Source organism: Ascidia mentula, chromosome 6 (genome assembly GCF_947561715.1).
Source record: "Ascidia mentula chromosome 6, kaAscMent1.1, whole genome shotgun sequence".
NCBI lineage: Eukaryota > Metazoa > Chordata > Ascidiacea > Phlebobranchia > Ascidiidae > Ascidia > Ascidia mentula.
In genome coordinates, this window is record NC_138571.1 from 20415812 (window position 1) to 20443590 (window position 27779).

The window sequence follows — 27779 nt, forward strand, 5'->3', positions numbered from 1 at the left end:
TGAAACAAATCTTGTTCTTTTAAACAAAATACTTGCTTTTTGGGTTGGTTACTTTCTAACACTTGGAACTTTTAATTTAATTGTTTCTTGGTTTCCGCCAGCAAGAGATTCAAATCATATTTCTATTGTAAAAATACAACTCGCCTATCTCTTCGGGCAGGAATCGGCTCTTGCGTCACTCGACGCCGTCATAGATTCCGCTGACGTAGACAGTGCTTACTCAACCGTGAACAAGAGGATGCTCTCATCCGGTGGAGAGGAGGAGCTTGATGATGCGGAACGGGAGGAGATGGAGAGGATCTTCCAACTTGAACTTGAGATCGCGCAGATGCATCGACGAAGCGAGGTCAGGGAGAGTCTAGCGCTGGAAGTGGTGAGAATAAGTGTTGTGATGTCATAATATGATTCAGAATACTGGAAGGTATTTAAGAACAATCTAAGTTGGCAAAAAAATAATCTGGTATTTTTGCAAAAAAAGAATTTTTGTTTGTTTTGCTGACTCTAATAATTTTTAATCAGGATCAACCTGAAGCAACCGATGAATTTGTAACGAACGTGGGTGAGGAATATTACCCCGACGAGAAGGCAGACGAAAACAGAGGCTGTAATTTACAGACAGCCATTTACCAGCACTTTCTACAGTTAAGATAACAGTGAAAATGTTTGGAAACAATCCATTATTTGTTTCCAGCTAAAGTTGTCACTATAAAGAACCTGGCAATCGATTATACCGGAATTAAGCCACGTTAATTAGTGCTTTTGCATAATACATGGAACCTGTGCTACTTTACTTAATCATCAAATGTTGGTTTACAGCATAGGTAATAGGCCGAATGCAATGCATGTTTTTATCATTTAGTTTTTGACATAAGTTCAATTCAACCAGCGAACGGATTATTCGCGAACAATGGCCGAATCTGACGTCACAACAGTGGTAAGTGTTCTATTCATACATTATTCAAATATATCAAAACACTCTATTGCGTAAATATGCTTTTACTCGCCCACCTTTAAAACAACACAGCATTCGGTATCATAGAGTGCATTGTTACGTCACACACGTGGGTTTGTGATGACCGGCCCGAGACAAGCGGCGTGGAGGCAATTTCTCCTAGCTGTGTTGAAGGCACTTGGAAGTGCTTGAACGTTTGTGACCAATTGTTAAGTAATGTTTGTAAGATCCTGTGAAATACTTACATATGAAAGTTGACTGGACTCACCAGTTGCTTCAAGTCAATAAAGTCAATACAAAGTAAAATGCACTTTAACTCTGAAGAAAAATGTTAATTTATTCCAAACAGACTTGATATTTATTGCAACAAATCATTTTAACATCAATAAATATCCTCGAAAGTGTAGCTCAACTCTACATAACAAACCATCGGCTGCACATTTAATATATTGAGTTCAAATGTTCTTTTTTGACATCATATAGTTTGTATATACTGAAACCATCTATTGTGAAACAGGGCGGAAGAGTTTGGTTGGTGAATGGTTCAAACGCAGACGAATGGATGCCGGCTGTGGTTGTTGAATGCGACGGTGTGGAGGTTGTGTACAAGACTGACTATGGAGAGGTAGGCGGTACTATAAAAAAGCCTGAAGCAATGTTTCGTTCGTTATGTTGAATGAATTTATTGTGGTATTTTTGTAAACGAACTTGGGTCATGGCACCAGCAGAAGGGACAAAATGGGGTCGCGTGTTTAATGTGTTTATGTTGAAATAACTGTACAGTACTTTACTGGTTTAAAATTTTAAGCTAACCATAAGTTTACGTGGAACAAGCACTTCCGCAACCGCCGTGACCGCAAACAAGTCCTTTGCGAACCACAACGTACATAACTTACAACCCAACAGTTCCACAAAAACCAACCAGCACTCACCAGACACTTGTTGTCGTTACTGTTTGCTGAGCGGCTGTGACTCAGCGTGGCTTCCTTTGACGCAATTCTGTACCTTGGTTCTTGTTTACGTTTCGGACCGATCGCATCCCTAACAAGTCGGCGATCGCAATGTTTCTCTCGTGTCTGCGCTACAGCCCTGCTGATGACCAAACATTTCTTAAATCACGTGTCTTTACCCACTTGTAAACCGGGCCATGAGTCATTATTGCAGCAACTCGCTACAGAAAGGACGCCTTAACCTCATGATGTATTGATGTATTGATATTCGGAAAAACGGCCTTCGGTTGATCTATGGTTAAGTTTATCTGGCGCGCCTTGAAGATCGGTTGAGCGTGAAAATAATGCCTGCGTTTAACCGGTCAATGTTGCACGAAAAGTTGTGGTCACCTGGCTTAAACCACGAAGCAGGCATTAAACCTTGCTTTAACTAACTTTAGTTTGTTACAAATGCATTGGAAATTCCTGAGAAACATTTACAACATTCTCGTGGCAATCACGTGTTTCTCGGTTGAAAGAGTGGGAGGTATTTTACTTCCTCCTATAATACAGGTAGTTACAGTTCTTCTTGCCATGTGAGTTTGACATTTGCCGAAACTTACTAATGCTTGCCAAACATTTGCGAGCCGTTTGTAAGGGCGATGTCCTGAGTATGTTGACAAAGAAAGTTCATTGAACAAATCACAATTCGGGACGAAAATATTTTCAAACATTGAAAATCAGCTCCCTTGCCATTTTCAAACCGATGGCGTACCCAAGTTGTCATGCGTGCCTTACGATGTTGTGCACCTTGTCCTAACTGTTATGCCACAAAATATGTAGCTGTGGAAGTAACCGATATATAGTACCGGCCGGCCTAGCAACCCTAGCACAAAACTTCACCGCTCCGTTGTAAAACGACTGAAAGTTTTGGGCAGACTTCATGGCTTTGGGCGGTTTCTTTTCACTGTAGTACAGGAGTAATAATCACAATCGAGCGGTTTTCTTTGGGGCAAAACCAAGGTCGTGGAAAGTTTTGCCGCCTGTCTAATACGTTGCTCTCATCCGCCATTCGAAAAGATACGTGCGAAAGTGACGTCACAAAAGTGATAACTTGGCGTTTTTAAAGGGAATGCAGAATCGTTTGCGTATTATTGGATTGGTAGAAGATGAATGGTTCTACTGCTGGGGAAAAATTGTTTTCTTTGCCAAAAAAGGTGACATTTTCAGCGTCACGCACAGAGCTTGTGTATTTCCTGCAACTTAGCTTCCCTGAAAGCTTTAATGCCGCTCAAACTTACTCTGTTCTCCTGCACAATTTCTCAATGCTTTCGATTTACACAAGATTTCAATGCCCTTAGTTGAAGCCATTGTTGTGAGTTTTGCGTTGAAACGTTTCCTGACACTAAGCGACTTGAAACACCGGTGAAAGGATTTTGGCTCCCGTCGTTTTGTACGTCACAATGGATGTAGAACTCCTCATTCATTTCAGGACAAGGAGCTTTGCTGAAACAAAAAATTCCCGGTTTAACGGCAGCAGGCAACGATCTCAAGGCTGATTCACGAGGAAATTATCTTTTTTATGGACTCATTACTTGATGAATTGATCCATCCCAACGTCTTTTAAATTTTCTACAAAACGTATTTTTATTTTGTTCCATAGTTGCAGTTGAACCGATATATTGGTGTTTAACCACGAGCTAAATGCCTTTAGTTGATAAACTATCTTTACTGTCTCTATATGAACCATGGGCGAAAAAAAATACCCCCTGCAAACAGGGTGTACACCTGTTTCAACTTGTAAGGTCTTATAAGTGCAGCTGTTGACTGTGGCCAACGAATCGACATTGACCGAAAGGTACCACAAAGTGGAAATCTGTGTGCCCGCTAATGTAAAAGCTAGCACAGTGCCACTGTCAACAGCTGCACTGCATGATGAGACCTTACAGGCCGAAACAGTGCATGTACACCCTGTCTGCAGATCTCAATTATTATAGCTTTTTATGCACGTATAATACCTAAATTAAAGTGTAAACATTACATGCTTGTTGCAATAGTAACCTGACCTGGGGTCAGCCTAATTGGGAACTACAGTGTGCAAATGCATGTGACCAAGGGTATTTTGTGGATGCTTTAAAAAAACTGTTGGAATTATTTTAGGAACAACGAAAGTGGGTTTCGGAGGTAACTGGGTCTGATGTGAAGCCGATGAATGGAGTCAACGATGGAGTCCCGGACATGGCGAAACTCTCCGAGTTGAACCAAGCTACTATTCTATGCAATCTGAACACCAGATATCAGAAGAACGACATTTACGTAAGAGCTTACGTTTTTACAAACAAGATGTATTTATAATTTGTACCTTGGGTGGGGTTTGATTGAGAGTGATTTGGTTTTGCATTTGGGCCGAAAATGATCGCGATTATTGTCGCAAAAGTTGATTTGTGCGACCGACAGAATTGCCTTCGTTGAGTCTCCACACCCTTAGTTCCTCATATCTTTATTGCAGTGAATAATTTGCGCCTGTGTTTCCTGCGCTTCAACCCGATTGTGATAAAATGAATGTTCGCTCTGCAACACAAAAACATAAAATTTTTTACCGTTATTAAAGTTTCATAAAATTATCCATCCGGTGTTAATCGCACTTACTTTGCATAAAAATTTAAATAAAAATTTACATAAAACACGCATCAATTTTGGCGCACTGAATGAACGTAAAGTTTATGCCGAGTAAAAAGGGTTTGGTTCTCGGTTAAGGTTTTGTTGTGGTTTCGGATGTGTGTGATTGCGTTGGAATATTTCGGTGGAAGTCGGGATCTTTGTCCGAACATGTAAAGGCAACTTTCTGTGGATGCAAAAGTACAAAGGTTTTGTCAACCTGAGGTTTCGGTTTTGTTTTCCCCGAGATATTTGGTTATATGATGTATGTTAATAGCCGAAAACTAATTTTAATTTTAATCGTTGGGTTGTTCGTTCAACGTCTGTTTCACTTTTTATGTAAACAACGACTTGGGTGTTTATCGATTTGATTCAACGCAAAACACAAATCACGAACGGATTAACCTCGAGAACCGCCAGCGTTACGAACAATTTGTTGCAATATTTTCGCGTGAACGAACGCTCAAGCCACGTGATCACTTTTCACACGTCAGTTAAGCTATTCCACACATTCCATTCGGTGACGTTAATTCCACACATTAACGTCACCGAATGCGCAACACACGAACCTTGACAGATTGACGTAGCCCGGGGAAGGGTTTACGCGCACTTACCTCATATAATTACCTGGGAAGTGGAACCGTCTTTAACACCACACATGTGAAGACGCATTTTCAAACGACCCATCTTATGTAATTAACGATGCTGCGTTAAAGCTTCTGAGTAATCAGAATTTTTTCCAAGTTTGAAAGTGATTTAATTGATTTGCTGAGACGATGCCCCGACAAATCGATTGAAATTGATTCAGTGTTTCTGCGAACATCACTCAGACATAACACGATTCACGTCAAAGCTTCACAACATAAACGGACGAATATCAAAGCAAATTATTGACCATGCAAAAGCGAAAAACCTCAACCTTCGTATAATGCTGAACCCGCTCATTGTTTTTGTACCACTTTCATATTAGGGGTTTCCATCATTTTAATAACCGAAAGCAGCCGTGCTCGAATCATTAAATCCTGTGTTACGTCATCAGTGACGACGTATAAACCTTGTTGCGCAGACCTACATCGGTTCAATCCTAATCTCTGTGAACCCGTACAAACGCCTCCACGACCTCTACTCCGACGATGTTTTGGCGAAATACAAAAACAAGGACCTTGGAGAGGAACCTCCACACGTGTACGCTGTATCCAATGAGTGCTACACGTGCATGTGGAAGAGGGAGGAAAATCAGTGTGTGCTCATCAGGTGGGTGGACTTGAATCCCATGAGAACAAGTAAAACATCAGGAGGTTTGTTAACGATCTATAGGAAATGTCAGCCCTGGGGTTGTTTCGGTTGAAAATGGTTTGAACATTTATGTGAGGTCGTTGGGGGCAAACTTTTATAAAGAAACGAATCGTTTTTTTTATGCATATCCCGTCTCATACTCATGTCGATAGTTTGAAAAGTTTGAAAACGCGTTACCTCCGCTCCCCTGGGTCCGGATTTAAATCCAATCCACATCACCACAGAACGTCATGCGATTATTTCCATTATAAGCAGATTTAAACGAAAGATATTTTCCCGGATCCCGGTTTCCACCCCACAAGCGCATGGTGCATATTTGGCGCCGAATCATGTTTAGCATTTTCCGGTAATGTGTGACGTGGCAAATTAGCTGACCTTTGATTGGCTTAACAGTTGCCATGGCAACAGGTCACGACTGAGTCTAGTTTGGTGTTTGAACAAAAATTGTAAAATTGGATGATTTGGAGATTAGCGCTAAACATGGACATGCGTGTATTTAAACACTTGATGTGAACGCACGGCGTGTTTCGGGGAAAGGTTTTGGTTAATTGCAATTAAATAAGGTTTAAAGATTGATTTCTATGTTGTATTTCCCTCAACAACCACAGGCGTAACTCAAACGAACGTTTAAACGGAATCCTGTTTAAAACATTTTGGAAATCTTATCTATTGTAATCGAACGCAAGCGAATTGTTTTGGAAATCTTCAAATTAAGTTGACGGACGAGTTGCTGGGACTGCAACTCAAATTTTCCTGCTTTTAGTGTAAACACTTTTTCGTTATCGCTCCTGTTCATCCTAAAATTGTAACCGAGCACTTGTCTGTGACGGCGTAAACTGACAAATTGTTCCCTGCTCATCAAGTACAGCAGAAAGTGACTCGCTAATTGACGTTAATACGGTTACTATGACAACCGAGGGACACTTGCGAAAGGAACCAACATTTTACCACGGCAGAAAACTTTTTGGAAACACTGTTGCGTGGCCTGTGTTGTTGCATTCAACTCGTATCGTTACAAACACGTGTTATTATTCTTGTCTTTCGTTGTTACTGAAACAACGTTGACAAACGTAACAATATGCTGACGTCAGACGTGACGTCAAATTTACGTGGTTCTGTTTTTTAATTGCTTCAGGAATTATGAGAGTTCATTGACAGTTTTTTGGCCGTTTCGCCTCATGTTGTATTCTTTTGAGATTGGACCGAAGGAACTCGATTCCAACAACATTTCAAATTTCTCTGTATCTCGGTCTTCGTGACGAAAGTGCGTCAGTGCCGGGTATTCCCCCATTATCTTCTGTGCCAAATTTCGGGGAAATTTGAGTAAAGGAAAAGCAACAGAATTTTCCAAATGCCATATGAATGTTAGGATTCTTCAGTGCGAATTCGTTGCCTTCGAATCACTTTTTGCACCAAAGTTTTGCTGAATGTGCGTGTATTTATTTATTGCAATAACGCAATGCAATGTATTGACTTGTTCGCGACAATTGACAGCTTGGTGTCGCGGCGCCTTCCTCGCCCTTGTATAAACTCCACCAAACATGACCATATACATGTAGCCCAAAGGCCCCATAATAACCCCTGATATCGGTATAACCTGAGATAACCCCGAAACAATATTTTACAACCTTTTGTGTGACCTTTAATAACCCGAATATTTTATTCAGCGGAGAAAGTGGAGCTGGAAAGACGGAAACGACCAAATTCATGCTCAGTTATCTCTCCCACGTCAGCCGAGCTTCCAGCAAGACAGAGTGAGTTTAACCTATGACGTCACGGCATGTGGAAATTTATGAATGGGGAAACTGGCAGTAGGTTTTCAATGGCGTTTGATCCCGAATGCCTGGGGTGCTTGGTCTATATGAGTTGTCGGCGCATGAATTTTTCCGATAACTAATCTGTGAAAGTTGTGTCTTCCAACGTACAAGATTGTGGGACAATAAAAATTCTGCTTCGAGCTTTTGGTTATAAGTAAAAATTATCTAAACCGTTGTAACCGGGCATGAGGTTTCACTAAATCATCGCTCAAAGAACGATTGACCTTTCGTGACCCCTGCCGTCTCAAACCCTGTTCCATTTTTTTTCCCAACAGACCATCAAAGGACAACGGGCGTTCGATCGAGCAGTCCATTCTTGAAAGCAGTCCATTACTCGAGGCTCTCGGGAACGCGAAAACCGTGTACAACAATAATTCGAGTCGGTTCGGAAAGTTTATCCAGCTTCTCTTCAGTGAGGCTGGCCAGATCAAAGGGGCTCGGATAACTGATTGTATCCTTCTGTGTCTATATGGGACTGCGCTGATATTGTTAGGGACTTGGGTTGATATGTTGGGATTAAAGGATCTAGGCTTGGTTACCTCGGTTAAAGTCGGTATCAAAGGTGGTCGAATAATCTTATCAATGGTTGTAGGCCAACCTTAGCATAAATACATCCGGTTGGAACTCAAAAAGTCCCTAATATTGTAAGAGACTCAATGCCTTTCTTGCTGGTTCGTATTTACCAAGATGGCTGATAACCGTCTGTCGGCACCTCCCTGTCTGTACCAAAACCAGGGACATTTTGCACTTTTTTAAATCGGAAACACCGCTGGCGAACTTGGAAAGTTTCAATGTTTCACCCCCAGCGAACAACTATCTGGCGACCATGTTGTTGTTTATTACATCACTATAGCTTAAGCAGTTTCTTGTCGCACCAATTTGGAAGGTTTTCCAATATATAGTTTTTTGTAAATTGCTTTCACTTATGTCCGTGCTCTGGGTTGTTGCCTGGCTCGTCTAAAGTCGCCAGTCTTGGTTGGAAAACCCCCTATAATACCAACATTATGAACGTCACCATTGTCACCTGGCAAGGATAAAGTCGCCGTAAAAAACATTTCATGTAATTTAAAATGGAACAAAACTATGTATTTATCGCCCCTTAACCCCCTGTGATGTCCGCGAACCCCAGATCTCCTTGAGAAGGTAAGGTTTTCAGAGTTTTAAAATATTATAGAAAGACATTGTAATATTTTATATTTATTTGAAAATATTTTGAAACCAATTCAGTTCAATCGTGCAAAATACATAAGGCGTATGATGTATAAGTCCGATGACGAGGTCTTCATATTTACATAAAATTATAAAAAAACACTCCAATTATTTTGATATCGTTAGTGGTTTTGTTCGACCGCAGAAATTTATTCGAAGTTAAATTAACACTTATCTCGTGCTGCAACACCCTGACGTTTGTCACGGCTCGCTCTCGTTTATCGACGCCGACGAACTTTTATAACTGAAACGTGACGTTATAGTATTGTGCTTACGTCATCACAGCATAGAGTCGTCCGTCAGAACCCCGGAGAGAGGAATTATCACATTTTTTATCAACTCGTCCGCGGTCTTTCTCAAGATGAAAAAGGTGAGGCTGCTTTGCATGAAATAACTAAAAACACGAAATAATCTCGTGATATCTCGATGGATTGTTTTTAATGTATGACGTCATGTTTATGCCGAACGAACGGTTAAGGCAACAATTAAACAAAAAAAACCTTGGGGTATCTTTGCTGGGACAATTTAACCATTTTGCAAATACTTGCAGACAAGTTGCACTTGGGTGAACCCGCCAACTACCATTATCTCAACCAATCAGGATGCGACTCCGATCCTACCCTCGATGACGTCAAAGACTGGGAGCAATTAGAGGTACTTCCCCTAGATTAGGACTGTTTGAAAACAAATTGTCTAATTTAAGGCGGTTCTTTCTTCGTGTTTGACCATTAGAAAGCACAGATATATATAATACTATTTTCAATGTTTTGCGACTCCTTGTTCTGTGTGGTGAATATATTGACTTATAAACGTGTTTATAAATAAACAAAACGAGAATAACCGACCTGTGCTAATTTTGCAATTCAATTGAAACCACGATCTTGAATTCAAAACGAATTGACACCTCGGGTCAAATCCTTTCTGAATTAGAAGCCGCAAGGCTTTATATATCCACAAACACCAGTAATGCAAATTCGCAACAGAATAAACTAAACCCGATACTTGCGGAAATCACGTGACAAGGATCAAATCTTTCAATTGTCCTCCCGCGTAATTTGAAACCTGTTTTTTTCCTGAAACCGTTTCGTCATTCCGTGGCCGTAGACCACGTGCTGGTCCCTTTACTAAAATACGTGTTTTTTAATTCATATAACAAGAGAAAAAAATGTTGCTCGGTATTCCGATTAAAATGTCTGCTTTGTGGATACTTTTGCGTGCAAAATTACTGATTTCCAAGCAATGTTCCAAGCATTCTTCACAAAGTTTATGTTGATTTGTGAATAAATCTGGTCATGTGACTTTGAGTCGCACAAAGCTTTGATTTCGCATGTATTTCCATCAAAAAAACCGTCACAGTTAACATCACTAATGCACCAGAAGTAGGCAACAAATTGTTTTAATCCAAATCAGTTCGAAAGCAAGTCCTGGGTTATACTTTATTACCGAATGTAAATTGTGCTTTTACATCACTTACAAAATATATGTTTTGAATATCGTTCGTAGATAACAATATAAGCCTCGGTGTAAAAAGAATCGTGAGGTCGAACTTCCCCAGCAAGTTGCAACTTATTTCGTGTCGACCTTATTTGATCGCTTTTCATTCACACGCTATCTCTAGTTCGAAAATGATGACGTCACAATACCACGCCGGACGTGACAAGGCCTAAATGTTTTCGTGCCAGTTTGTTACGTCACAGTGATGAATTATCGTTAAATTTTTATTGTTTGGAGTTGGGGACATTTGATGCGATGAACTTTCGAGCCAGCGCTGTTTTAAAACTCGGAATCATGAATTGCTGAACTGTTGCAAATGCAGGCTTTGCCATGGATGGTTTTCACGACCCGAAAAGCTACATATTTTCATAAGAACAAATATCAACCCCTTAACTTTCCCTTCTTCGTGTTTAGCAAGCGCTCAAAACGATTGGTTTCAAAGACGGCCAACAGCAGGACATGAAAAGTGTGCTTGCTGGGATTCTCCAACTTGGCAATGTTGCTTTTGCCAACGCTGGTGGTGCCCAAGTCGTTGATGTGGACGGTAAGTCTTTCTTTCTTGTATGTCTTATACAATTACACATGTATAACTAATTGGTCAGTACCCAACATTTCAACATAGTGTTACACGGGTATCAGTGCTTTAATAATTTGTATCACAAAGTTTATCTATAAGCATTGGTGTTTATCCTGCCTTTGTTGGTGACCCCGATGTTCGACCAAATTTAACCACGGACGTAAACACTTGGTTTCTTTCTTTGTTCTCTGCTCCTTATTTATTCCTTGGGCGTTTGCCTTCTCTCAATCACGTCTTTCGAAATTTAACGATGGTCGGATATCTTTGATTTTGTACGTTTTAACCTAGACCACTCAACTCAAGCAATCCGTTTCCTTGCTTGTTTTAAGTTTAGTTTCCTATTATGTAAACTACTTTCGTTTCCTCCACTTTGTAACATAGGAAAAGCGTTTCTTCCACCGGATATCTTGCCAGGTAAACGTATTGCTGGTTGTAGGCTGTAGCTGTCTGTAGATGGAATCATCCGCATGCTTTTAATTAACTCCCAAGTTAGCCAACACTAATTTGCAACAACATGTAGAATGTGCACTAAATCCGATCACCGCAACTAATATTCCCGTGAGTAGGATCCAGGAGGTTTAGTGTGTCTTGCAATGAAGCATTTGTGGTGACAACTTCGCGATAAACATAACTAAAACGAAAAATATTGTTCGCTGGATGGAAAAGCCAAACAATAAACCTTTTCGTGTTGTTTTGAATGTTTCATATTTTAATTTTTAGAGTTGAATCTTCTGCAAAAACAATTTATGTAAAATAAGCATGGGGTCCTGTAGTTATCACGTTAAATCAAATACCTCACCACGGTATGTTGTATTCAGACTCAAGTGCATGCTCGGTAAAACGTTCACATCTAATGGTTTGTGTCTTATCTAATATCACGGCCACAAGCATGCGTAGTTGTTTGTGTGTAGACAACTTTGTGTGGTTCATTTAGAAGTAATGTAAACAGATCTTGGATTTCTGCCTACTTTGTGGTAAAAGCTTGCTGTGAAAACTGTGAGTCATTTAATTCTTAACGTAGCGAGAATAAAGATTCAATAATATGTGCTGTGGAAAGTCGTGCACTTTGCGTGTGTTGCGCAGATCCAGTGTAAAGTAATACCGACTCCCATAGCTTTCATATTCAGGAAGTTACATTTTGTTCCTGCAGTTGTTGAGAGAACGTCCAAGTTGCTCGGGATCGACAGTGAGAGGTTGGAGGCGGTGATGAAAGAGAGGACGATGAAGTTGAGAGGTGAAAACATAACCTCACCGCAAAGCGTGGATCAGGTAGATGAGACAAGCACAAGTGGAAACCACTCAAATTCGTATCCAAACTAGACTTTCTGTACAACGTAATCACGTTCAAACGCACGGTCGGAAAACGATTTTTCTTTTTAGCTCGGCACTTGTGGTGTTGTGTATACAAACTGTCCAAATGTTTGTGTAAATCTGTCTTGCGTCATTAAAGCTTTGAACAGTCCTGACCCGGTTACTCAGCACTTGCGGATCTACGTAAGCATGAGTCAGCAATTCGTTCCCACAGTCACGCGTCAACATTTGAACAAGAATAAATATCATATTCAGCTCAAACGCCAACGTTTTAAAGAGTTACACGTCTATATATTCATACTACGTTAATGAGAAGCTCCAAAAAATGCACAAAATTTTCTTTGTATTACATCCTGTGCAACTATAGTCGAACCCATGAAATACTATATTCCTTGTCTCTGATTGGCAGGCCTGCGACTCACGTGACTCCCTTTCTATGGCGCTCTACTCCCAATTATTCCGTTGGATAATCTCGAAGGTGAATCACCGCATCAAGGGACCGGACGACTTCCATTTCATCGGAATTCTCGATATTTTCGGTTTTGAGAACTTCTCGGTAACGAAGTTGGTTTGATTGTATGAAGAAAAAGTCCTTGTATAAAATGTTTTTATTGCAACCGAAGTTACGTCTGCCATCCGGCGAGGGTTGCCACAAGAACAGTTCCTTTAAACTAACAATACATGTCAGCTAGAGTTACACTGCAGTTGCTATAATTGCTCAAAAACCAGCAGCGTTTCTATCAATGTTGATTAAAGTCGAATTTACAAACGTTTTTTTTACATTTTTGAAGCCCAGAAACGTGGACATATAAGTTTGTTTTGCTAAAGGGTTGCTTAGTTACATTTATTTCTAATTCAAGATATACATTATTTGTTCTTGTTGCATCAATGTATTGTGTGAGAAAGTACTGAAATCTTTGCAATCATTCAGTCACATTCTATCGCCGGGTCTACATGTGTTGTTTTCAGGTGAATCGTTTTGAGCAATTCTGCATCAACTTTGCAAACGAAAAACTACAGGAATTTTTTAACCGGCACATTTTCAGCTTGGAACAAATCGAATACAACAAGTGAGTCTTCGTAAAACATCACTTACTGCATTGGACAGCACAAATTAATGCAACAAAAAATGGAAACCATGCAATCTTCCCATTCCCCTCCACTTGTTATTTAGATTAATTAAGGACCTAAAAAACCTTTTCTGTATTTTTTTTCTCTACATTTTTCACTTTTTCGCCTGTATTTTATATCTTCGGTCGTGGTAATATCTGTGGGGAATAACTTTTCGCTTTATCTTAACATACCACGTTGGGACTCGAACCCATGCTATCCTGCACACGAACCCTAGTAAATTTGTTAACTTATTTGTGTTTTTTTTGTGATTTCAATCCCAACCATTTTATAATCGTTTTTAACTACACCGGGATTCGAACCCAGGATATCCTGGCCTGGAATCCCGATCAGGTTCCTACTGGTATATGAGTCGGGCGCTTGACCAATGTTGCCACCATTTCACAATCTTCCACTTTACAGGGAAGGTATAGACTGGTGCGACGTCCAGTGGTCAGATAACAGTGAGTGTCTCGACCTGGTGGAGAAAAACCTCGGTTTGATGTCACTTATTAACGAGGAGAGTAGATTTCCGAAAGGAACGGACAAATCCCTGCTGCAGAAACTCCACAACCAACATGCGGTAAGTAAAAACATATTTTTCACCCTACTTTGTTACGTCACAACTTCCTTAACAACTCGGTATTTCGAGTTTAAAGCACTAGTGTCCGCTTTGTTACGTCACAACTTTAACTATGTTTTTTTTCGCAGAAAAATCCCTTCTACGTGAAACCTCGAGTGACCGGAAACCAGTTCGGGATTCGACATTACGCTGGGGAGGTAAGGGTTGAGGCTGGGTTGAGGCTGGGTTGAGGTTGGGTTTAGGCTGGGTTGAAGTTGGATTAAGGCTAGGTTGAGATTGGGTATTCCCAAACCATTTTGCTTTATGCGTTCGTGGGCGATGGCTAACTTAATATTGCAGGTTCTCTACAATATCGATGGCTTCCTGGAGAAAAACCGCGATACATTTCGTGATGATTTACTCGGCTTGTTGAAGGATTCCAGGTTTATATTTTAACTAATTTAATTATCTAAAAAAAAACTCGTGACATTATTTTTCATAGCTGTGATCTTATCTACGACATGTTTGAGAAAGTTCGGGGAACTTCGGAAGACTCCGGGAAAGGTCGGAAAAAGCAGTCAGCCGTAACAGCAAGTGGCCACTTTAAAGTAAGTTCTCTTTCTACAGTTGAAGTTAATTTGGATTTTCCATACATTTAACAATTTGACAGAAATCCCTCCACGCTTTAATGGAAAGACTTTCATCTGCAAGTCCGTTCTTCGTGAGATGCGTGAAACCAAATGTGGAGAAGGTGATTACTTGTAAAATGTTCACAATGTATAAAATGCATATGTGGGTACCTAGTTACATAAATAATTAACTTTTGTTATTTTTCCTGTGTTGTGCAGGAACAAGGAAATTTAATGCACATAATATACGCAAATATACATAAATATTAACAATCACAATCCCGTTCAAAAGCAACAAAAATATCAGCAGAAGTCGCCGCGATCAGAAAGTTTGTAACAAACTTGTTATTCACCACTAGGTGGCGGAGAACTTCAACCCCGGGGTCGTTCTAAACCAACTTCGTTATTCGGGAATGTTGGAAACTGTGAGAGTGAGGAAGGCTGGCTTTCCGGTCAGGCGGTTGTACAAAGACTTTCTTGACAGGTGGGTCACGTGACTATCTAGAACTGGTCTGTGATCCAGGTCTGTGATTGGTTGTTGCTTTCACGCGACATGGATCTAGTAATAACTAAAAATTCATGTGTAGAAATTTCCTCCACTTTCGACCATTTAAAATGTGCATGTTGGACCACAAATCATGCATTAAGTCACACCAGTCTCTGTCGCTTAACTGCTAAATGTTTTGACCATTAAGATACGGAATGATTTGCGCTCTGTCGTCATCCAACGAACCACGTGATCACAGCAAGGAAGTTTTGAACTTGGTTGACCCCGAAGGGACGAATTGGAGACTCGGAAATACAAAGGTGGGATTTGAACAAGATCCATTCTTCACAGGTGTAAAGTATTTGCCGTCTTGGTTTAAGTCGCGAACTGCTGGCAGATCTTTCACTCAAGGGTCTTATGCGAAAACCCTGCGTAACCGCGCAATTGCCTCGAACAATGTTTACATTCTGTGTTATTTTTATTGATAAGAAATAATGACGTAACGTTGGATGTTTTAACTCTGCAGGCGTTCATGAAGGAAATTCTCGAACAAAAGTTGGAAAAGGCGCGATTTGAAAAGGTGTCACGTGCCGCTATTATCATCCAATCAGTGATGAGAGCTGTAGCGGCGCGAAAATACTTTCTTCGCCTGAAGAAGAACATCGTACACACACAACGATTCGTGCGAGTAAGCAATTTGTATGATTTCTGTGGGTTCAAGTATCGCGATCGAATGCATGCCAATATTATGGAACAACAACGACACCAAGTGGCGTAAAATATTACTTGGCCTAACGCGAAACACAGTGAGGTTTTTTTAATTGTCTGGGAGTCCCCAAAGTAAAAGAAGTAAATACCAACGTTTCTTACTATGGTTAACGTTATCAATTTATTTGTTCTGTTCTCGTGTGCCTGTCGCACAAAAAGTTTACAGACAAATTCAGTGCCTTCATATCTTTTGTGAAACCCTAGTTTTTTGGGGGTCTGTATAAAAACTTGTTTGTTATTTTCCCGCCATTATTCAGGGGTTTGTTGCGCGGAGGAAGTTCAAACGAGTTCACAAGGCGATCATCACAATGCAGAAATTCGAGAGAGGAAGGAAAGCAAGAAAATTATTCAAACTTCTTCTCGCAGAAAAACGAGAGAGGGAGAGAAAAAGGTCGGAGGCGACGATCGTCTTCCAGAAATACACGAGAGGGCGGGCAGCCCGGAAGATGTTTAAGGTAGGATGTTGCTGTTTTTGGATGGTTTCAATGCTGTTGGTAGTTTTAGCACAGGAGTACACAACCCATGCATGTCATATTAGTTGTCACATGCCAAACATTTGCGTGACCTCTTTTTAGTGATTGATGCTTGCTGGCAAGGAAACTTGACGCAACATTGTTGGACAACATACTATCAATAAACACACTTGGAGTTTACGATTTTCTACTTAAAATACTAAATACACCCAAAGCACTGTCACTTTGTGTAAAAAGTCATTGTGTGCATTTGATGATACGATTTCCATGGCAACCTTCATATTTACACCTTCCCATTATTTAGATCCTGCTTGAGAAACACAGACAACTCAAGGCTCTTAAGGAACAAATGGAAAGGGAGAGGAAACAGAGGGAGGAACAGGTTTGTCCGTCCCTTACTTTCCTTTTACCCCCCAGCTTTATAAATTTAAAGGTCACAATAACATTGTGTAAGAATCCTGGAACAGAACGGTTTCCTCCACTTTTATGAATTTCCACATAAATTGTTTGGCTAATATTTAAAGTTTGACTTTGTGTTTGCAATAAGTTTGTTGAGGTTTCAAAAGTTGGGCGAATTGTTCTCAAAAATTAGGTTTTTTGAATAAACTAAGACAAGAAAATGGTTTCTGTAGGCGCGCTTGGAACGGGAGAGACTCGCGAGGGAGGAAGAAGAAAAAAGGCGAAGAGAGAAACAGGAACGAGAGGTGGTAAAAAAAACCTTAAAATTTTCTGATTTCCTTGCATAGAAGGAAAAGTTACCTTTCCTGTGTTGATTGTTTGAAGAAACCCAGACACCAAATTGCTTTAAATCTCAACAATCTGATTTTTGCAGTGGAAATACTGAAAAGATTTATTTTAGCAATTGGTTGACATGTTTGTACAAGTAACACGAAAAGTGCAATATTTTCTGTGTGTTAATCATTCCCACAATACTTGGCCACTCTCTGATTATCTGGTGAAATTTCCCCTTTCCAGATGGCGAGAGAGGCTGAAATGGCCAGGGAAGCGACGGAGAACGGATTGGAGGAGGACGCTGAGGGTCTTCCTTCACCCCCACCGCCCCCACCTTGTGAAAAAATGTACAGCCCCCGCAAATCCATGGATGGCGAACACGTGGGTGCTTGTGTGTGCTACGTATACGTTTTTGTGAAACAAATCTTGATCTTTTAAACAAAATACTTGCTTTTAGGGTTGGTTACTTTCTAACACTTGGAACTTTTAATTTAATTGTTTCTTGGTTTCCGCCAGCAAGAGATTCAAATCATATTTCTATTGTAAAAAAAACAACTCGCCTATCTCTTCGGGCAGGAATCGGCTCTTGCGTCACTCGACGCCGTCATAGATTCCGCTGACGTAGACAGTGCTTACTCAACCGTAAACAAGAGGATGCTCTCATCCGGTGGTGAGGAGGAGCTTGATGATGCGGAACGGGAGGAGATGGAGAGGATCTTCCAACTTGAACTTGAGATCGCGCAGATGCATCGACGAAGCGAGGCCAGGGAGAGTCTTGCGCTGGAAGTGGTGAGAATAAGTGTTGTGATGTCATAATATGATTCAGAATACTGGAAGGTATTTAAGAACAATCTAAGTTGGCAAAAAAATAATCTGGTGTTTTTACAAAAAAGAATTTTTGTTTGTTTTGCTGACTTTAATAATTTTTAATCAGGATCAACCTGAAGCAACCGATGAATTCGTAACGAACGTGGGTGAGGAATATTACCCCGACGAGAAGGCAGACGAAAACAGAGGAATGGACATTCTACAGGTTACAAATATAAGTTGTTTGCGTGCAAACAACACTGTGAATGTTATTAGGATTTTATTTTGTCCATACTAACAATTCAATCCGGCTCGATTGTTTAATGGTGGTTGCTATTTTTAAATTCACTAACAAATGATTTTGCGTAACCCGAGATCATTCTTATCAGTTGTAATTCCGATAATCAATCCGATGACGTCATCCTCGTTACGTAGCAAGTCAGCTTGTATTAGGTCTGAAATCATCTTAAAATAATTTTCCGTTTAAATTATAATTGGTCTATAGTTTAATGGCGTTTACTGATTGATTTTAAATTGCCCCCGAGTGCGTAATATTGTGATTTATGCAACGCATAAGCGAGTTACTCGCAACCACAAAGCAAAGTTCGGGGTGCTGGCGATACTATGGACAAAAAAGAAGGTTTTTTAAACATTTTGTTGCTCCAGGATTTGGGTTTTGAAGATTTTGAAAGCCAAGTGGACGCAATGATGCATAACACATCGTATGACGTCGATCAAATGAATGTACGATATTTGTTTTTGTTTTAAGCTGATTTGCACGTTGTTTTGTAACAGTTACCTGAGTGGCGACGAGTCACATTGTAAGTTTCCGAGACGGGGAAGAGGTTGTGGTTATATTGTTTATGTTTGCAGGGAAGTATTCTCGCACTGGGTGACAATTAGTAAACAACAATATGGCAGTCGTTTTATTTATGCTAAGAGCAAACGATTTGATATTATTTTATTAAAACGTAACTCTGCAGTTGCCTGTGTGCGTTTTTCTTTTGCTACAAACAGACAAGGGTTTTGATTCTTGATTATTTAAAGTTAATCTTTATCGTTTCTCAACTAACAACAAGTGTAAAAGGTTAATTTCAACCTTACATGGAAAAAGTTAGTAAACAAATATTTCCCCGACCCACAGAACACACAGGATGGAATTGTTCCAGATGACGAGGAGAATTACGAAGCGGAAGACATTAAAACGTCTGATATGGACGACGGTAAGTGTTTAAACGCTTTGTTTTAAAATTTCGCAGTTTTGACACGGGGTGCTATTACTTCTATGGCAAAGTAGTGACGACATCATGTGATTTGTCGTGACGTCATCAATGTTTTTGTATTGAAATGATGCATGGGGGTTGAACTATTGCTGGTGTTTTCAATCAAACTTGTTGATAATGAAACATTATTCTTGGGTGTTTACCCACTATAGAGAGTTATTACACTGATTCGTCGTTTGATGACGTCGATGATGACGACATGAGTGACGATGGAACGTCCACTAGTGGCGGTATGGAGGTCGCAGAGAAGTGGAGTCCCAACGTATACTTTCATTCCTACCTCGACGTGAAGGTTAGACGGAATAATATGTTGGACTGAGATTTCCACCTTCGTGGTTCCCAGTGTTCACAACTCGCATTCGTCCAATATGTTCTCACGGCGCACTGAAATTTCGTGACGTTTTAAAGATGTAATAGTAATACAGTTGTTGATATTGATCAGTTCGCTTGTTACGTATCACATTGATCAGTGCAACAACTAAATGGCTCAGTTTGTTATGTAAATAAAATTCAACTCCACGTAAGTTGGCCAACAACATTTAAGCAACAAACTAGCAAGCGTCACACCAACTTCTGCCACTGTGAAGATTGGTTGATATTTGAAAACACATCATTGCACAACCTTACAACCTGTTATAGGGTGGCCTCATGAGCCAGTGGAAGAGACGGTGGTGCGTCCTGAGTAACAGCACTTTCATGATCTTCAGAAGCAAACAGGATAGTTTAAAGTGCGGCTGGCTGTTTAAGAAAGCTGACAGTGGCAAAGGAACTCTGAGAGGAACTCTCCCAAGGAAGAATTGGCAGAAAAGGTTGGTGGTCGGCGATGTATTTCATATTATATTTCCGTTGTTAGTTCTACGTAGCAGTTAAGTTACACGAAGCTTGAACACTAAACAAGGTACAACAACAAAACACTAAACAAGGTACAACAACAAATAACCAAATCCAGATGGTTCACGCTGCGCAACCAGGAGTTGAAGTTTTACGATAACGACGAAGAGAACGCCAAGTGTCGGGGGACGATCGACCTCAGTCAAATATCCGACGTAACTGACGTCACAGAGAAGGAGAATGGCATTGACATCATTATGACGTCATCAAAAGTGCACCACCTTTCGGCGGAATCGAGCGAGGAGGCGGGGGAATGGTACAGGTGAGTTTAAACCAGAATCGCCAACGTTTGGTAAATAGTCTTTGGATGCAGTGCGGACTTTCACTGAAAATACTGTGAAATGTTATTGAGTGGAACTTTTTTTCCGCAGCATGTTGATGAAGATTGTATCGAGCACGGAGAAAGAGATAGCAAACATGGAAAGCGAATTCGCAAACCCGAAGAACGCTCTGATGACGGTCGACGGTCAAACCGTTACCCAGGCAACCGCAACATCTGTGTCAGGTGACTCTCGTGTATTTGAGCAAGTTGTCAGTTTCTCTTGAGGAAAAGACGTTACAATATAAATAGGCTTTAGGGGTTCTGGCACTGATTTTAATCTCAGGAATCGGATACATTATGGATGCTACATTATAACCAATTACTCCTATCGTGGCATCGTGGCGACAAGATGTGAATAATATTAAGTGGTTTGTGACTGCAGGAAAGTCGAACACGTTCACTGTGACGACATCGCAACGTGTTTACACTTTCGCGAGTGATTCGGGGGAGGAAATGCATCACTGGATCACTTTACTCAATGAGAGCAAGAACACAGCAAGTTCAGGCGACTCGGTACGTGTTAAACAGACAGAAACCAAATCCCATTTGACTTCAAGTTTTATAATGATTGCTTCACAATTGGTCACAAATCAAAACGACAAAGTGAATTTTTAGAAAAATTACACAATAAGTTTTGTCAAGAAAATAAAAGTCAGTAACACTTTCTTTTATAACTCAATACATATTTTCTTTGTGGTAAGGGAACTCTTCAGGCTCGCCCACAATCTCAAATATTGTTAATACACTTTCAGGCTGGCCAGGATTCTTTCATACAGCAAGGTTGGTTGCTTAAAACATCTTACGAGAAGCAGAAAGTGAGTCACCAACGTCGGTGGTTCGTTCTGAAACCAAACGCGATCGAATATTTCAAGAACAGCAACCGCGATGCCCAGAAGATCGGGTCGATGGGACTCAACAGTCTCTGTGTTGTCACCTCACCGGACGAGAACGTCTTTGTAAGTCCCTGGTGTATGTAGGAGTAAAAGTGAGCTTTCGTGTGTTTACTAGAGATGAACACTTGTTAATCGAACCTCGCTGTGAGATCCTGTATAGCTGGACGATTCCGTCTTACCATGTAAAACACGTAACACTTAAAATCATAAAACGAATGTAATAAAGTTTAATAATATGTATGTTACCTACACAAAAAGCACTTGTTTAAACAGGATCAGTCTGGTATAATACAAGGGAAATATACGTTTATTCCCGTTAAGCATGTGATTTTTTGTGTAATATTACTGAACATTGACCGGCAGCTGTAGTTTTGATCCACACTTTCTATACTAGAAGTTACGCCACCTCTATTTCACTACAGACGCAGACAGGTTTGTGGGAGATTGTGGTGTACGGGAGGAAGCACACCCTCCGACTCAGCACGGAGGTAGAGGAAGACGCGAACATCTGGAGCAGTGAGATCCAGGCTATGATAGATGGACAACCTCTGATTATCACCAAAACAAAGATCCTAATGGACAAGATCAAGGTACAGAAGTGTAGAATTGAAACTGAGCTTATTGCTTGGAGTAATCTGCTTTCAGGGCAACTGCTTCGATCTAATATGTCGGTGATGTGTCTGGTGATTATCTTGCCACTTAAGTAGCCAGGCGAAAAGCTTATTGCATTGAAATTACCTGCTTAAAAAACACATCAGGAAATATTATTACAATGTTGTTAACAAAACGACTCTGCCCAAAGTATTTCATTCTTTCACTTATATTTAGCATGTTGCCCATAGTGTATGAAAATATGACTAAAAATTTGTGTATGTTGCAACAGCGTTCAGATGACAATGAAAAGGAGATCGACTTAATCTACAAAAGGAACCCAATCTTCAGGCAATCAAGCGAACCTTTAAGATCCCCTTTGCTATCCCTTCCATACGAACAGGTGACCCAGCAATTATTACAACTATCCGTCCCAGAATCCAATGCTAACGCAAACTTAATAGTGCTGCAAGTATCCACGTGGTTGTCATAAAACCATGATGGCGTCAACATCATCTTACCCGAACTATCTGTGACGTAACATTGCTCACATTGTTGTGTTGCTTACGAACCAAGTTGATTATTCAAAAAAAAATATGAAAGTATTGGTTTCGCTACTTAGAAAAAAAAGGCATAGAAATCATAATCAACCGATGTTTGCTCACAGGTGCCCTCTCGTGACGACCACTACACGTTAAGGGACGAGGCTGTGAGGATTTTTAACGTCCTCCTTCAAATGGAAGAACGGACTTTTCAGAACATTGAGGAGGAAGCGAAATCACTCCAGGTAAAAAAACTGAAAAAATTGTTTTTAAATTTTGCTTTTTGATATTTCTCGAATTCCCGCCTGTAATTGAGTTTCCTCCCCTATATATTTGCACATGTTATGACGTTTGTCAGGTAATTGTGGATCTTTCTTTGCAATGAGTGGGGAATGATGTTCACAGATCACAATTTATATCAAAGTTTTACTTGACGTCAATCAGCATTCAAAACAGACAATCAAAAAGCATTGCGACACCGTCCAGCCAACAAACTATCTATCTGTTCGTTTCAGGCGATCATGCGAGTGTGCCACGGCTCCAAGCTATTCCAGGACGAGCTTTATCTCCAATTAATCAAACAAACCGCCATCTACACCCTCCAACTCACCACAGACGAGCAAATGTGTGACCAGCTTCATGTGACGTCATGTCCGCATTACTGGCATCTCATAGCTTGTATGTGTTGCGCGTACCACCCATCACGTCCTGTGCTGTCTTACCTGAAGCTGCATCTAAAGAGGTATGACGTCACCAAAGTGTGTAAATAACTTGGTTATCCAATGTAGAGTTCGCGGAACCCTTAACACAAAAGGTTTACTAAATTTGGGGGTTCTTGGTTAAGTTAAACAATCGTTCTAGGTTTCGCAGACGAAAATTTTGTGAATATCTGATCTGAGCGCTAATTCTAAAACATCTCTAACCCCACTTTTGTTGGTAAACCAGAATTTATTGCTTGCCTCAATGCTTTGTATTCCCAGTAAATTTGAAACAAAATGCTCGTTTAATGAGAGATAAGCCAAGAAATGTCTTAAGCTTTCACGCCCACCGACGATTTTGCCGGGCAAAACTGGTGGGGCGTGCGCCACTGAGAAGCACTTGCTACTAAGCAGTAGTTTTGCATTACAGCGGGTCGGGTTATCTTACCTCACGCTGTTGACTGCACACAAATGTGCCATAAGATGCCTGGGAATCTGTACAGTAATGACTATTCGGGGATCCTTTTCACCGTTTGTTTATTAACATCCGTTATCAGGGTACAAGAGCGATTTCCTGGTACTCTTGGTGGAGCTTATGCCGAGTTCGGTGAAAATGCGCTGAGTCAGCAGACGTCACGTCGACGTGAGATGGTTCCTTCCATTGCTGAGATTTGTGCTGTGCTGGAGATGAGGGACCTGGTCACTGTGATTAACTGCTATGGTGGCGCAACATGCGAAATCTACATTAACTCTTTCACCACTGCTGGAAAGGCAAGTAGAGCATTGCTGCAAATTGTAATGTCGAACACTCGGAAGTATTTCTTGTATAATTTTGAATTGTATTTTCTTCTGATGATCTGGTTTTGTTGGTTGGTGGCAAACATGCTTCTTTTTCAATATTTGTTATTAAATTATGTTCTGCATTTTTATGTGTTCAGAAGCGTTTCGTTGTTTTAGTTACAAAATGTTTTTACTTTAAATTAGAGGAGTCACTTTAGACAGTTTACGTCCAACTTTGGTGTTCAGGTTGTTCAGAAACTCCAGCATGGAATGAACGTGGAAGGGAATAAGAACACGTTCGCATTATTCGAACACAAGGGCGATGTTGACAGAGCGATTGAACCAAACACTTTCCTCGCTGATATCGTTGCAAAGTTCGAACAGTAAGTTGCCGTTCGAACTTTTTTACTTGATTTGAGAAGTCTAGTTACAAATTCGTTGCAAGTAATTGGTCACACAGCTCAAAGAAGAAAATAAAAATATTATCGTACAAAAGTAGATTTTCGCATGATGTAATTTAACCCTTTCTCATGTAACGCGAAACATTCGAATTTAAACAGAACAAACTCGGAATCACAAACGAATCCGGATAGTGGCGGTAAGGATTCGGAATGGGTATTCTACTTCAAACTTTACTGTGTGTTCGATCCGATTGATGCACGGGAAGACTCAATCGAATATCACTTCGTTTACGAAGACGTGAGTCGGGAGTTTCTCTGTTTCCATTCAGTGATTTTAGTTTTTTTGATTGAAAACTTGCCTCGGTTGATTCTGTCGTCATGGTAACCTGGCATCCAACGCGGATTTCACGAAGCCCTAGAATTCCTTACATGAGCTACTGGACACCTTAAATCGTCTGGGTTCCTTCTCAACTCAAATAACTTTGGCGAAAAAATTTCGGGAAACACTGACCTTGAGTGCTTGACTTAAAATAAATATTTTACTCATTTTTGTATTTTGTATTTTCTAAACGCAGGAGTTTCCAATGCAGAAAATAAATTTCATACAACCTCTAGCTTTCTTAAAAACATTAACTCAGAACTTCCCTAATGTTGCAGGTCCACGAACAAGTGATACAGGGACTTTACCCTCTATCTGATGACGCATTGAAAGATATCGCAGCTTTAAGGTTGCAATTCGCTGAAGGAAATTACCATCAAATCAATATTGAGTAAGTTTATTTAAGTGGAGCCGAAACTTTATCTTCATTGCTTCGTTCCGTTTAACCAACAAAAAGCATAAAAATATAAAAATGCCAATGGATTTTCAAGACTTCTTTTGCGAATATAAAACATGGATTTCATTTTCCAGTGCTGACATTGGCAAATATTATCCAATCAACAAGTTGATGGCCGCTTACGAGATCACAAACGAAAACGAAGACTTCTACTTCAAACGAACCGATTCTTTCTCGAATGAATTAAATGCAAACTCAATGCCAGCCAAGAAACGTTCTGTGAGTAAAGGTTTTTATTCGGTCTCAATTTGATTTTTTCGATAATTAAGACGTTCTCATAAATTACGTAAAATTTCAAACTCGCCACGTAGATCTCCCCCTCTTCGAACACATCCTTTCATACCATGCTAGTTATCCGTTCCCATGGGGCCTGACTCGATAGACTTGTGGTTTTATCGGTGCCCATGCCATTTTATTCCGCATATTTATTGTTCGCACGCGTTCAAGTCGTTTTTGTTCAAAAGAAAATTGAGTTATATTTGGACGTTGGCATCAACCGCGCATGAATCGTATTCCACAACTAATCGTCATTCTTTAAATCAGCTCGTATATTGATAGTTAGTAAAACAACAAAGGATTTTGATTTGTGGACGAAGCGAATAGAGGCCGAAACGTTAAAATTGAACAAATCGTTTTTGTCAACGAAGAGTTTCGTCAGATTTTAATTCTTTCAGGGGTCGAGTCTTTTCAACACGTTCCGGAAGAGAGGGATGAAGAAGGTGAAGGAGGAAGGTGAGAGAGGTGAGATGAAGAGGACTCTCTTCCTGGAGGAACTGCAGGATGTCAAATCAAACGTCCTGGATAGATGGAGGAGATTGAGAGGAATGCCGCAAGAAGACGCCGTGGTCAGTATCACAATAATCTCACTAAACAATAAGACTGGAGTTTTGTGTTATTGGATGTCGGTACATCTCTGCCCGTGGTTGATATTTATTGGCATTGTATTTGGGTGCTTGATGTTTAAATATTATTCGCATAATTTTATGTTCAGCATATTTCGCGTTCTCTTCATTCCGTCTAATTCATTTTATCTCAACAATTTGTTTCAGGCTGAATATGTTAACCTTGCACGTCGGTGGCCCGGATACGGATCCTACTTGTTTAAAGTTGAAAATCACGACGCGCAGTTCGGTCAAACCCTTCTCACTCTGGCGATATCGGCGCAGGGAGCAACTGTGTTCAAACGAGGTCACTCACAGTCCCTGGATTATTTCTCATATGAAAAGTAAGTTTAAATGAAAACACAATGGTTCGTTTTCAACGCGGGAAGACACGAAACTTGTTGGAGTTATTGGCTCTCAACATTTCTGCTTATCGGTCTTATGAATATAATGCAGTTTATTTTACGAAACATAAACTTACCATAACCATAGTAGTGGGGTAACGTGGAGTCCGTATTTCCCTGCAGTTTATTTGGCGTCAGAAAACAAAATTGTTGGTAAACTACGGCCCAAATGTTTGATTCGGTCAAATGCCCACTTACATAAAAAGTTTTCAAATAGAGTCTCGGGTTTGCTGCGGCCGGTTTCGAATTCGGCTCTGACGTTTGAAAAGTCTCAGAACCACTGTTTCAAACAATTAAACAAGATTTTGCAGCTACATTCCTTGAGTTGAACATGTTATTGTGTCTTCCTCTCAGGATCCAGTCTTTCGGAGCGGGATCTGCGAATGTTTTCAGACTTCAGACCGAGTCAAGAGGGGACATTTCCTTCACCGCAGAACAAGTTAACGAGATTGTGAAACTCATGCGAGCTTACGTCACCGCCCTCTTCCGCCGAAAGCATTGAAAGTTGACACCGAGCACTTTTATTGCGTTCAGATTTTAACGAAACTTTAGTATTTGTCGTTCTAGCCACAAACTTGAATGTTAAGATCAGGGGTTTTCCACAGGGTCACCATATGGACCACAGTGATCTATATCAATGGCTTCCACATTACCACACAATATTACCTTCGCCGATGCATGTTTTTGTGACATTACTAAGCAAAAATTTTCGTCGGTTGGGAGGATCCACAGAGTTAACCATGGTGTCGTTGTACCCGAACGAGCTCGCGAGTTGTTCCAAGTCTTTCACGTCCCAATAAGGTTTATTTACAGGATCATGTATCTTATAGTTTCGGCATATACGCTTACACCCACTCTCAATACTCCGCTCCAGTGTTTAAACCTTGCAGTGAGGATTTTTATTTGTTTTGCCACTTTCACATGTTTTTTTCGCTAGTCATATTCTTTCTTGTCCTGAAGCACTTGGTGATCTTTTCTGTCTATTTTGTTTTTGGGAAACCAAATTCCATAATCCTAGAAATCACAACCAGCGATAAAGTTGTCAGTCCCACTCATGGCATTTCAACTTGTGATTTGTAATTTCAATATTATTTCACAATTTTTCGCCGCAATCATGAACCACACCCAAAACATGTGTTTCCGCTTAATTTTAACATCTAAATAACGTCACCAATACGACGACGTCACCACGTAACATGAAATATTCCAACCGCTTTCGTATCTATTGTTGTTAACCCTTTTATCCTTAGACTGCCTATCTTTTAACATTGTTATCTGCCTAATATTATTTATTGTACATTTGCATCAATTTATTGCTTCTTCGATTTGGTTGTTTTATAAACACAGTTCCTTGTATGTCTGCGGCAAGCCAGTTGAGGCCTGTGATGTCACAACTGCTTATTGTTACGTTCCAATTACTGCTATTGTTTCACTGTCGCTCGGTTT

General features: G+C 40.3%; 3 protein-coding genes across 3 annotated transcripts in view; 1 reads left to right on the plus strand and 2 right to left on the minus strand.

Moving 5' to 3' along the window:
• Window positions 1–27779, minus strand: part of LOC145907419 (uncharacterized) — a 292577-nt gene that overhangs the window by 174794 nt on the left and 90004 nt on the right. The gene's annotated exons all lie outside the window — the stretch shown is intronic.
• LOC145907457 (ficolin-2-like) overlaps window positions 1–27779 on the minus strand; it is a 162231-nt gene that overhangs the window by 72302 nt on the left and 62150 nt on the right. The gene's annotated exons all lie outside the window — the stretch shown is intronic.
• LOC145905491 (unconventional myosin-X-like) lies at window positions 235–26835 on the plus strand. The gene is made up of 50 exons (XM_082992705.1): window positions 235–373; window positions 520–641; window positions 860–934; window positions 1470–1577; window positions 4042–4197; window positions 5606–5793; window positions 7503–7589; window positions 7928–8103; window positions 8782–8795; window positions 9147–9231; window positions 9412–9515; window positions 10770–10899; window positions 11314–11346; window positions 12083–12201; window positions 12653–12799; window positions 13213–13313; window positions 13777–13936; window positions 14065–14133; window positions 14276–14358; window positions 14418–14523; window positions 14586–14666; window positions 14904–15028; window positions 15240–15351; window positions 15558–15719; window positions 16057–16254; window positions 16577–16654; window positions 16905–16979; window positions 17248–17385; window positions 17581–17790; window positions 17939–18037; window positions 18478–18555; window positions 18956–19034; window positions 19247–19386; window positions 19734–19903; window positions 20044–20247; window positions 20357–20490; window positions 20690–20820; window positions 21060–21263; window positions 21623–21790; window positions 22084–22194; window positions 22459–22578; window positions 22849–23075; window positions 23589–23802; window positions 24058–24194; window positions 24372–24510; window positions 24870–24982; window positions 25123–25267; window positions 25723–25893; window positions 26098–26273; window positions 26688–26835. The coding sequence occupies exons 3-50, from the start codon at window positions 908–910 to the stop codon at window positions 26833–26835; spliced, it is 6180 nt and encodes a 2059-aa protein (XP_082848831.1). The 5' UTR covers window positions 235–373; window positions 520–641; window positions 860–907.

Bases quoted from the DNA above. Each gene is read 5' to 3' on its own strand.
- LOC145905491 (XM_082992705.1), top strand. From the start codon at position 908: ATGGCCGAATCTGACGTCACAACAGTG. The intron at 16,980-17,247 runs GTAAAAAAAACC...TCCCCTTTCCAG, and splicing joins AGAAACAGGAACGAGAGGTG to ATGGCGAGAGAGGCTGAAAT. The intron at 24,983-25,122 runs GTAAGTTTATTT...TTCATTTTCCAG, and splicing joins TACCATCAAATCAATATTGA to TGCTGACATTGGCAAATATT.